The sequence below is a fragment of the Hylobates moloch genome, unplaced genomic scaffold (genome assembly GCF_009828535.3).
Source record: "Hylobates moloch isolate HMO894 unplaced genomic scaffold, HMol_V3 SCAFFOLD_18, whole genome shotgun sequence".
NCBI lineage: Eukaryota > Metazoa > Chordata > Mammalia > Primates > Hylobatidae > Hylobates > Hylobates moloch.
In genome coordinates this window covers 23,289,909-23,302,881 of record NW_026652293.1, presented here as the reverse complement: position 1 = coordinate 23,302,881, position 12,973 = coordinate 23,289,909, and the positions used below count along the sequence as shown (strand labels likewise).

General features: G+C 32.8%; 1 protein-coding gene across 3 annotated transcripts in view; it reads right to left on the bottom strand.

The window, feature by feature from the left end:
• The window catches only part of BRINP3 (BMP/retinoic acid inducible neural specific 3), a 372,340-nt gene that overhangs the window by 56,977 nt on the left and 302,390 nt on the right, over nt 1-12,973 (bottom strand). For all 3 annotated transcript variants that reach the window (XM_032136362.2, XM_032136363.2, XM_032136365.2), the window contains exon 7: nt 6,388-6,610. In XM_032136362.2, the coding sequence (XP_031992253.1) occupies nt 6,388-6,610 (223 nt within the window). The remainder of the gene's footprint in view (nt 1-6,387; nt 6,611-12,973) is intronic.

Here is a 12,973-nt window from a genome sequence, read left to right as displayed (position 1 = left end):
GATGCAAAGGAAGAAGTGTTTGTCTTCTGTCTATTAGCTACTTAGGAGGAGAAGAAATTGATTTCAGGCATTCTCTGTCCTTAAAAAGTGATCCACATAGCCCTGGGTGTAGGTGGGAGGAAGGTGGGAAAAGAGGGCAAGATCCTATCAGAAGATGCACAAAGTCAAAACTATTTTCATAGAAATAAATAAGACATTTTTCTTTTACATTGTTTTGACACTTTCACTGACAGTTCCAAAGCAATGGGGAGTAAACTACTGCTGAAGGCTTACTACAAACCAAGTAGTGCCACCAAACCGTTCTCCTAGTGGGGATATATTCCTTACTGATACATACTCGTAAAACAGAAAGAAATGTTTTCAAGAATGTTCATGTTGAAGCATTTAAAGGAAAGTTTACTGCATCTTAATCTTTAGTATAAATCTGCATGTCAAAACAAGACACATGAATAAAGGACTTATGCTGCAGATAGCACTATAATAGTTGATTTGAGGAAACTAACTTTTGCAATTATTTTAGTTGCAAGCTGAGGTAGCCACGTTTTCCTTGGAAAACCATTTTTACTTGACATAGTTTGACAGAAAAATGATGGTTATTCAGACTTGGACACTTGGTGGATCTGTTATCAAAACTTAAAAAAATGAGGCTGTCGCTTCAGGACAAATAACTGATTTATTTAATGGCAATGATAACAATAAAGTATTCAAATGAACAATACAGACTTGGAAAACTTGTATCTGCCACTAGAAGACTGACAGCTTTCTAAAATGTAAAGGCTTTTCTCATGAGTCCAATGATGATATTAAAAATAAGTTCTTTTGTTATTGCCTACTGATACATGTCAGCATTTGGAAGATTTTCATATATAAGTTGAAAGAGCATACATAGGAGTGCATGACATAACATATAATGAATAGGTAGACTTCAACTCATTTTTCTCTGTGGCATTAAAATATTCCATTACATCTCACCTTATTTTGTTAATAAAATATGAATAACTTCGTAATAATAATATATTCAATTGTTTTATTTGCTTGCTGCAGCCTGTGTGTCCTGACTTAGAAGATCTGAGTGTGTACTTCTATTCACTACTCTGTGTTCAGTGACATCACATTGGTAGGTTGATATTGACTGTGATAGTGAACAAAAACTGTTAAATATTGTTCATCAAAGCTTTCTTTTTTCCTAAAGAGTTGGTTGCTAAACTTTTACCAACACTTCATTAAATGTAGTATTTCTATGGGTCCTTGCTGCTCTGTGAATGGCAGCACAAGATAGTACAGCTCAGTTACGTTTTAGGAATTAACTATGATAGTTTTCAATAATTGCTGACATAATTTGGCTCTGTGCCCCTATTCGAATCTCACCTAGAATTATAATCTCCACATTAGGGAGGGACCTAGTGGCAGGTAATTGAAGGAGCAGTTTCCCCTGTGCTGTTCTCCTGAGTGAGTAAGTTCTCACAAGATCTGATGGTTTAAAAGTATAGCACTTCCCCACTAGCTTGCTTTCTCTCTCTCTCCCCTGGTGCCATGTAAGACGTGTCTTGCTTCCCCTTTGCCTTATTCCATGATTCTAAGTTTCCTGCAGTCTCCCAGGCCATGAAGAACTGTGAGTCAATTAAGCCTCTTTTCTTTAGAAATTACCAAGTCTCAGGTAGTTCTTTATAGCAGTGTGGAAGCAGATAATACAATTGTTGTAATCACTATCTTGTGATGAAATTAGTAAGCCATTGTTATATATCTGCAAAGTTTTAAAATAGGAGCAAAAGTTGACTACCTCAAGGAAACCAAATTGTCACAGGCTTCAGAGTTTACTCTAAAGTAAGAAACAGGATTTTTATGTCACATGAATTCCTCAGAGCAAAAATGGTGAGATTAATCTGAATGTCAAGCTTTACTGAAAAGGAAGAACTATACATTATACAGCGTAACTTTAATCTGTCATTTTATAGGAAATGTGAAAATATCTTACCGGTGGAGAGGTACTTTGAAAGTCTTGTTTTTGCTTATTTTTCAAGATCTTAGAAGATCATAAATTGAAAGACTGTTCTTAGGGTGACAAAAGTTCAAGGGAATGACTGAGAACAATTCCATAAAGGCAAGAAAAAACATAATTTGTAATGAAAGCGAATTACTGGTATGGCTTATCTACCTCCTCTTCAAAAATTTCTGAAAACGTAACTTACAAATACCCAATGTCCATTTTACACTCTATCAAATTCTACCCTCCTAGAATCCAGTACGTATTTTTTTTTGTTTTCCTGATGTCATTTCATATTATTCTTTTAAAATGGAAAAAAAAGAGAAATAGAAACAAAATGTTACATTAGCAGTAAAAAAAATGGGGATGGAAAATATCAAACTTCAATGAGCAAATTTATCTAGAAGAAGTCTGCATTGTTTTTGTGTGTGTGGTGACTAATAGTCAATTTAGGAATTATGCTAAATTAAAAAAAAAGTCAAGAAAACTCTGTGGCAATATTTGATTTATTTAATTTAGAAGTTTTGGAAAACAAAGATTTATCTCTACTATGTTGAATTCTAATCAAAATATTACACCTCTATTTTATTCTACTTATTCATGTTGGATACTCTCAATTTGAACTGGGATCTCAGCTTCCCACATTTTCACTACAAACCTTGAACTTTTATAGCATTTTTGTACGTTAACTTATAATTTATTTATTTTTACTAGAAATTAATGTGGCTTCCATGATATATTTTACTCTAGTATCTGCTCAATTGCAGTTTCTGTTTCTTCACTCATCTCACATATATCTGCACTTTCCCTCAGTATCCCAGGAGGATTGGTTCCAGGAATTCCTCCATCCCCCAATATTAAAAAAATAAATTAACACATACTCAAGTCCCACAGTAAGCCTTGCAGAATCTGAGGATACAAAAGTCAGCCCTCCTTATGCATGGGTTCGCATCCCATAAATACTATATTTTTCATCCACCAGGTTGAGGATGAGGAACTTGGTGATGGAAAAGGTTGTGTGAAAATCTTTTTGATTGGGAGAAGTCTGCATATAACTGGACCCAGGCAGTTCAAACCCATGTTGTTCAAATGTCAGCTGGATTCAGATTTCATGGATTCCTGTGAACCAATGATTGCCATTCCTTGAGATTGGATTCCCTGAGATTGTCCAAATCTTCCCTGAGCTTCAGACATACATATCCAGCTCTAGACGTATTAGTTAAAAAGAACCCTAAAGTCAATGTCTTTATAACCAGACTCACCAATTTGCTTCCTAATTCACCTCATCTTCTTGCACTTTCTATTTTGGGTAAAATAATCTATTTCATGTTTTCAAATTGCTTTTAACCTACATATATAAAGCATAAGGCTCATTATAATCAAATAACAAGATCTTCACCCAGCCACTTTTCCCTGTCATGGAATGTTCCCTGGGAGTCCACAAAAAGACATATTAAATATCTTATTTGTGGAGGAAATAAGAAAACTTATGAGATGCATAAAATAATAATTTATAGCAGTGCTTAGAGGAAGCTTTATTGATGTGAATGCCTGTATTCAAAAAGATGAAAGCAATAACAAGGATCAACCTAGGTTTCCAACAATGGTGGACTGGATAAAAACATATGGTACATACATACCATGGAATACTACATAGCCATAAAAAATAAAATCACATCCTTTGCAGTAACATGAATGCAGCTTGAGGCGATTATCCTAAGTGAGTTAACACAAGAACAGAAAGCCAATTAATGTGTGTATTTATTTATAAGTGGGAACTGATATAGTTTGGCTTTGTTCCCACCCAAATCTCATCTTGAATTACCAAATGTTGTGGAAGGGATATCCTGGGAGGTAAATGAATCATGGGGCAGGTCTTTCTCATGCTGTTCTTGTGATAGTGAATAAGTCTCATGAGATTTGATAGTTTCAAAAACGTGAGTTTCCCTGCACAAGTTCTCTCTTTGCCTGCTGCCATTCATGTAAGATGTGACCTGATCCTCCTTGTCTTCTGCCATGATTGTGAGGCCTCCACCAGCTATATGGAACTGTAAGTCCATTAAACCTCTTTTTCTTCCCAGTCTCAAATATGTCTTTATCCGCAGCATAAAAATGGACTAATACAAGAACTAAACTTTTGGTGCTTATGGACATAAACATACTAAAGTAGACACTAGAGACTATTAGAGTGGAGAGAAAGTGAGGGGGCCAATTATTGAAAACCACTGCGTACTATGCTCATTACCTGGGTGACGGGATCAATTATACCTCAAACCTCAGCATCATGCAATATACCTATGAAACAAACGTGTACATTTACCACCTGAATCTAAAAAGTTGAAAAATTGAAAAGAATTTTTTATTCCCAAAAGATGAAAATTCTCAAATTAATAACTTAAGTTTTTATTCCAAGAAACCAGAAAAAGAAAATGACATTAAACACACAGCAAAGAAGAAAAAATAATAGAATTGGTATGAAAAATGAACTAAAAATGAAAAAAATAATAAGGACTATCAAGAAAACTAAAAGTTAGTGAAAAATAAAAATGAAGTTGAAAAACTTTTTGCTAAACTGACCACAGAGAGGGGGAGAGAGAGAGATTGAGAGAGAGAGATAGAGAGAGAAAGAGAAAGGACTGCCTAGGAAACTGAAAAGACACCTTAAAGAATAGAAGTAATTATTTGTATATCATACAACTGATAAGGAATTTGCAATCAGAACATATGAAGTCCTCTTACAACTCAATGCTCACTTTCAAGAAAATATTGAAATCTGTGAAGGATTTGAATAGACATTTTTCCATAAAAAATACACAATGAACATGAAAAGATGTTCAAAATACATGAAAAGATGCTCAACATTGTTAGTCATTAGGGAAATTTAAATCAAAACCAAAAGATATTATTTCATACTCACTTTGATGGCTATAACCAAAATGATGCAAAATCACAAGTGTTGAAGATAATGTGGAGAGATTGGAGTTGTCATTTGTGACTGGTGAAAATATAAAATGGTGCAGCCACTGTGAAAAACAGTTTGGTAGCTTCTCAAAATGTTAAATACAGTTGTCTCATGACTCAGAATTTCTCCACTTTCATATATACCCAAGAAAATTGAAACAAATGTCCACATAAAAAAGTGTACGTGAATGTTTATAGAAGCATTATTCATGATAGCTTAGAAGTACAACAAGCCACATATTCGTGATGAACAAATAAACAATATGTGGTATACCCATACTACTGATGCTACAACATGGAAGAACCTGAAAGCAGTTTGCTAAGTGAAAGAAGCTAGTCACAAAAGGCCATATATTGTATGATCCCATTTACAGAAAATGTCCAAAATAGGCAAATCTATAGAGACAAATAGTAGATTAGACACATTTATAGATATAAACAGCCTTGGACTGGGTGAGGGTTTATGAGGAGTGACTGCTAATTGGTAATCCATTCCTTTTTGAGGCAATGAAAATGACCTCACCTTAGATTATGATGGTTGCACAGTTTATTTTTTGTATGCTAGACACCAATAAATTGTAAAACCAAACAAACAAACAAAAACAATCCAATGTTTTATTTTTATATGGATGTTTAAAATTATGTACTAACCTTCAGGGTTTTTTTTTTCTTCCAGCAAAGGAAATCTATAATTATAGATTTCTCATCTTAATGATTTAAGCAGCAAGCCAAAATTCAAGCATTTTATGTAAGAGATACTGATACCAATGTATATTTCTTGTGATACTGTACTATATTTTCCCGTAGCTTTTCGTTTTCAAACTGACCTCAAATAGGTAAATACAACTTTTTATTACACTTACTGGTCAGTATATCCTAAAGTAGGAAATTCAAACACTACTTCCCCAAGTCAGTTCAGACACAAATAATTTAATTGTTGTCATCATTCCCATTAAATTTTAGAAGTTTTCATAGTAATTTTCAGAAGTTTTTGTAGAATTAGGTTTATGGTTTTCTATATACTGGTTATAGAAAATACATCTTGAATTATTTTATTTGAAAATTACATATTGAGGAATTTTAGTTTCTAATCCTGTTTATTTCCTAGGCTCACAATGTAACCATAGGGCTTTGTGCTTTTCTGCTCACTGTAATGCAATTATTAGTTGGCTACAACACATAATAAATTAGAATGATTTCTTCATTTTGATAAGAAAAGAAAAAAAGAAATAAGTGCTAGTATATATTTTTCTCATTGTACTATTACTTTGAAAAATAACTATAATTTATTATTTGAGACTTAGTATATTGTTTTCAAATTATCTCTAATAATATAAATTAGATCATGATTTGTATATTAACACACCTGCATTCAGAAAAATAAATAGAACTCACTTTCTCAACAATAAACTTAATTGCTTACATTGCCACAAATGTCTTACCTTTGTCTTGGCAGGCTGATGAGCGGTTGTTTATGACACCTCTTGCTAAGGCTAAAAAGCTTGTGTACAATTTTCTGTGCCTTTAGGAAAAGTTGTTTCATGCTGTTCTCCAGTTGTTCATAACGGCGCTGAAAATTAGAATCCATTGTCCACAAATGCATTATAGTAGATGTGTTGAGGAAATAATTCATAGGTAGCCTTTTCATAAATAACTTGAATTCATCTGAAAAATGTCAAAATTCAACACTTTAATTATGAAACTATTGTTTTCTGTTTTTCACAAACACATATAATATGTCAATATTAAGAACAAATACATATACACATATATGTCAAATTAAGAACAAATAAATACAGTGCATCATTTGTGAGTAACAAATTAATAGAAGATGGGGTTTTTAGATGCTTTAGAATTATCTTCTTTGTTGTTCCCTTTAAAATAGAACTTTCATGAAAAAAGAAAACAAATAATTTGTGCTAAAGCAAATAGTTGAAGCAGAAAGTTTAAGTTCAACTTAATTTTTCTGTGTGCTTCTTTTAATGATCTTTCAGTAAACTTTCTTCAATACATAGTCATCATTAATCTGACTTTCATTTTTGGCAATGATATTAATAATCCTTTGTGTATTTAAAAACCTTTTCAGAAATTTTTATTAACTCAGAATAGAAAATATATAAAATTGCTACTAAATAATTTTATTAGTTTTTAAAGAAAAGCAAAAACCTTTTTAAATATAAAATTTTAGATTTTAAATATAAAATTATAATATTAAACTATGCACCCTAATTTTAACTGATCTTATTTTTAACCCTCTTTGTAACTGACTATATTCTAATTTGTTATAACTAACCATTTAAAACATGAGTACATGCTAAAAAAAATTGGAAAGAATTTAAAGCTGAAATATTGGCTTTTGTTTTTGAGTCAATAATTGTGCTGTCTTTTCAACTGTCTAGTTTAACCAAAATTAGGAATAAAAGTTGATGCTACACTAAAATAAATAATTATCAAGAAGATCTAATAAATATCTGAACACAAAAGATAGTTGAAATAATTTTCTAAAGGTGGAAACAACTAGACTGTTAATCAACAAATATGAACATATACAAAATGTATTATATACATACAATAGAATATTATTCAGCCATAACAATGAATAAAGTTCTGACACATGCTACAGCATAGATGGATGTTTAAGATATTACACTCAGTGAAATAAGCCAGACACAAAAGGAAAAATATATGACTTCCGTTTTATGAAATATCAATGCTGGGAAATGCAACTTTTTAACAATTCACAGTGAATTATATTCATGAACATTGGGTTTATTTTTCCTAGATCAGATAAGTACAGAGTTCTGGCATCTTTCAGGCATTGAAGGAATAGACTTTTATCTGAAAAAAGAAGGAAAACTAAAGCAAAGTTACAGTACTTTTTACAGAAAAAAAAAGAGAAAACATTTTATAGGGCATATCTGTCCAATATGCTTCAAACCATTTTTTAAGTAAGCAAAGTGTAAATAATAGATGCGTTTTTTTTTGAGATGGAGTTTTGCTTGTTACCCAGGCTGGAGTGCAATGGTGCCATCTCGGCTCACTGCAACCTCCACATCAAGAGATTCTCCTGCCTCAGCCTCCCGAGTAGCTGTGATTACAGGTGCCTGCCACCACACCCGCCTAATTTTTTGTAATTTTTTAGTAGAGATGGGGTTTCACCTTGTTGGTCAGACTGATCTTGAACTCTTGACTTCAGGTGATCTACCCACCTCTGCCTCCCAAAGTGCTGGGATTACAGGAGTGAGCCACTCTGCCTGGCCTATAATTCCAGTTTAATAGTATCCTATATTTTATTTGGTCCCATTTGTGTCTTTTGTGAGATTCCCTCTTTTGAATAAAGAGTTAATGCATGGAAATTGGAAAGCATTTCTTGGATTATTCACATAGCAGATGCCACTATTTTCAAAACTAATTACTCATTTCATTGTCATCTTTTACTTGAATAGTTTTGAAAATCCTTTATTGTATTGTAGGTATACATAGTTTAATTATGTTCATTGTTTGTTATAATAGTATTGGGAAGGGATTTAAATTCATAAATTTTATTGAAGATAAGGAGTATTTTTAAATACATTTTAACAGAACTAAAGTGAATATAACAATGTATGGCAGCTGAAAGTTGCCAGTATGTAATTTCTAAGAAATAGGGTTTTAACATGACACTTGAATAATTACTTCATTATGAAGTCATTAAGAGTCACCACTGTCACCCAAAATATTTATTGAACACCTGTTGTGCACAGAACATACAGATGTTTCAATCTATGACAACAAATATGGATAAACCTGTCTTTTTATTTCAAAAAATGACTAATGATGTGCAATATTTTCAGATGTTAAAAATAACATCTTCAGTATCTGAAATTCACTCTACTTAGAAGACCTCCAGAAATATTCCCGTGGATATCTTTTCTTTTATTGTTGGCAATTAGTAAAATTTATATTTATAGAATACAGGAATAAAATTTGAATGACGCATTAGAATTATAATATAAATCAACAATTTACATAACTACAGAAATAAACCACAATTGTTAGGGATACCAGATAACATTTTATCTTATAGTAATTTCCAAAGCTATGTAAAAAATAAAGTATTATTTGCTTTTAAAGTGGAAAATACACAATAGCCATACTTTTGGGGATACATAAATAAATCTGTAAAAGAAAACAAATTAATACCATGTAAAAATTACCCAGAAAAAGTTAATCTAAAATATCGGTAATTAGAGAGATTTTATTCTACAAATATCTCTGTGTTAAGTATGTATCAAGTGAGTACTTTTCATGGCATAATTTTGAGGATGATGGAGAAATACAGTAACAAACTGCAAAAACAATAATAATGGGAATAAACATCACCTAAGCTGGCAGGAATATATAGTCAGTCACAGTCTTCTTAAAACTTTTCACATGAAGCAAATAATAATACATAGGGAAATGTATTATAGTAATGAATTCTGTGGAAATAAATAGAATTAGGCTGGGTGACAACTTTCTAATAAATTACCCCAATGTTAACCCTCTGGACTACAACTACTTCTCCATTAAAAACTGAGTAATTTTGAAAATAGTTAAACAAAGTTTGTTGTGCCTTTATCCTTTTTCAGTCAATAGAAAATCTAGTTAACACTTGATACCTAATTAGCTAATTTTGAAACTAACAGCTATAAATATTAATTCAATTATTTATCCCAGTAATCCTTCATGCAAATTTTATTGGACTAATTTTATATGCAAAACGCAGGTAATACTTGGTTTCATAACTCTGTTAGCAAAAAGTTTTATTAACACTACTATATTCAATTGTCTTATGTATTTATATCTTTGGCATTTATTTCCATGCTTTGCAATTGAATTAAACAGATGAGAGTGGGGAACTGAAAATTTTGGGGATGTTAAAGAATCGGACTCAGATACATACCCACTGGTTGGAATTTTTGCCCTTACTAATAAACATAAAAAACTTTGACCAATGCAGTTAATTGTGTACTTTCAAATGTTCAGAACCTCTATTCAGAACTGCTTTAGAATATATTTTCAAGGATATTCTAAAGCATTCTAAATTTTCTAGAGTTTTGAGGGTATATAATTTACTTCCTGAATTATGTAAAACATTAATCAGTTTTTCATTATTTGGAAATAATTTCTTGAGTTATAAATCAACTAAAATAACTCAAAACAGAAGCTGCTGTCATTGGTAAGTAGGACTATGGATAGGGAGTATTGAAAGAGGAAACTTGTGCTTGCTTTTATGATTTTTATTAATTCATATTATTGTGCTAATTATATTACAATTTATATTAATATTGTGAATACATATAAAATATAAGCACAATGCTACAGAATTATCAGTACACCAAGTACATATCTTATGTTTCAGACATTGATTTTTTATTTATTATTTTTTAGAGACAAGATTTCACTCTATTGCCCAGGCTGAAGTAGAGTGGCACGATCATAGCTCATTGTAACCTTGAACTCTTGGGCTCAAGCAATTCTCTGGCCTTGTCCACTCCAGCAGGTAGGATTACATGCCTAGCTAATGTTTTATCTTTTATGGTTTTTTTTTTTTTTTTTTGGTAGACATGGGGTCTTACCACATTGCACAGGCTCAAGCAATCCTCCCATCTCGCCAACCCAAAACATTGGGGTTTTAGGTATGACCTACAGTGCCTGGCCTCAGACATTTAAATAAAATGACATAACTTAATTATTTGTTAACATGAGGTAAAACTCTACTGGCTCACATTTGATATGTGTGTTTTTTAAAATCAATGTACATATTGGTATAATTAAAGTATTTCAGTAGAAATGGCAATGCAATATGAATAATAAATTTATTATGAAAGCATAGCAGCAGTTTCACTACAACAATAGAAAAAATACATAACATCTAACAAAATACATAAAGGATGATCACAGGGCACATAAAATAAAAAGAGAAATAGAAAAAAAAATATGTCCGATATATACATAAAGAATCCATGCAAACATTTGTTTTTACACAGAAAAAAATGATCATTTCTGATTTTATATTACCAATCCAATGACTTTAAATTCATTTCTTCTACTTATGTTTGTGAACATAGGATTTCTTGGAAAATAATATGTGCTCATAACAAATTCTAGTAACACAAATTTTTTGTAAGCAGTAAACTGAAAAAAAGGATTACTTTCTCATACTAAATGCAAAACTTCGGGGCTTTCCATGCATGAACACATAGCACGTATGCTCTGTTTCATTGGCTGGGTTTATTTTTCATTTTTATTTATTTATTTGTGTGTGCGTGTGTCTGTGTGTGTTTTGTTGTTGCTTAGTCTACAGTTGGTTTAGACTCAATACTAAGTACTAACTCCAAAGCTGACAAATAAATATGAAACTATGTTTTCAATGTTATTGCCCAACCAGAACACCCTCTAATAAAGCTATTTCTTGTTTCTTGAGAACCACATTTTCCTGGAATATGAGTTCCTCTGTCTTCTGATTTTCAGTGGCAAAAAAAAAAAAAAAAAAATTCTAGCAAATAAGTTAATCAAAAACCTTGACACTACAGAAATACTGGCTTTAAGTCAGTAGGATAAAAAATTAGCAAGATATGAAAGAAGTGGGAATGTGAGTGAGAAGAAAGACTCATGGCAAGAAAAGTTGAGACAGAGAAATTCCAGGCAAACAGTGTCCTGAATAGCAGAAAGTCACCAAGGGCTGAAATGGCATCTGCTCCTCCAGGGAGCACTACTAATACACAAATTTTGACCAACGCTATAACCCTTAGTAGAACTGGTTGATTTTTTACTTTTGCAAATGTTTTTTCTCCTAACATTTCTAAGGGACTATTTCAATGATTTGTATTGGTTTTGAAATTTCCCAACATCTACAGTAAATCACTGATACGACTTTGAGTGGCCACACATCAATGTAAGTCTATTCAAACCATTCTATAAGTCATGGGTATAGAGTTTATACTGAAATTGACAAAATACTATAATGCTGCATAAAGTAAATGGCAAGCCTGTTCAATGGCTTGTGAACTGGCCAATTTTATGAGGCTACAAAGCGATGGGTACATGACGGCATAAATCAGAAACAGATTTTAATTCCTTAGTAGCTGCCAGAAATAAGGTATGCTCTTTCTCACTGTTTTATTTTTCTCTGAAAGATGTATCATGTTTTATATTAAAGCATTTTGATACATCAAGCCAATTAATCTGTCCCTTATTGGGTTGCCCTGTTTATGACCCCATTCAACTGTTTGAGAAATTACTCAAATACAGCCTTATCTCTTAGAAGCTGGAAAACCCAGGTCCTCACTCTCCCAGTGTCCTTGCAGCTACAGAGGGATTGGGTGTATCATTTAAACTAGAAGACACAGGCGTACCACCCAGATTTTGATCTTAAGTTGTTAATACAAAGACAAAGAGAGTCTCTAGAGAAATTTTCTCAGGAGATAATGTTTGCAGCATTAATGGTAATGGTTAGTTGGTTAGTTCCGTATGGTGGTGTTCATTGCAGTTAGCAGTGCTGACCTCACTAAATACGTCTTATGCGTTTATTTTTTTTAAGATGGGGTCTCACTCTATTACTCAGGCTGGAGTCCAGTGGGGTGATTTCAGCTCACTACAACCTCTGCCCCCAGGGTTCAAGTGACTCTCGCCCCTCAGCCTCCCAAGTAGCTGGGATTACAGGCACGTGCCACCACATCCGGCTAATTTTTTATATTTTTAGTAGAGACGGGGATTCCCCACGTTGGCCAGGCTGGCCTTGAACTCCTGACCTCGGGTGATCTGCCTGCCTCAGCCTCCCAAAGTGTTGGGATTATAGGTGTGAGCCATCGCGCTGGCCCTATGAAAATTTTTACTGTTTCCTGTGTAGCACATGAGTAGGTTTCCCTACTTTTCTTAGTGATTTGATGTGACATCCAGAATCCCTTTATCCGATTTTGGATTTTGCATGTGTCATCCAAAATCCCTGAATTTATCCCATTAAGTGAGCTAGAGCCTGTTTGTCTTATTTACATCGACTAATCT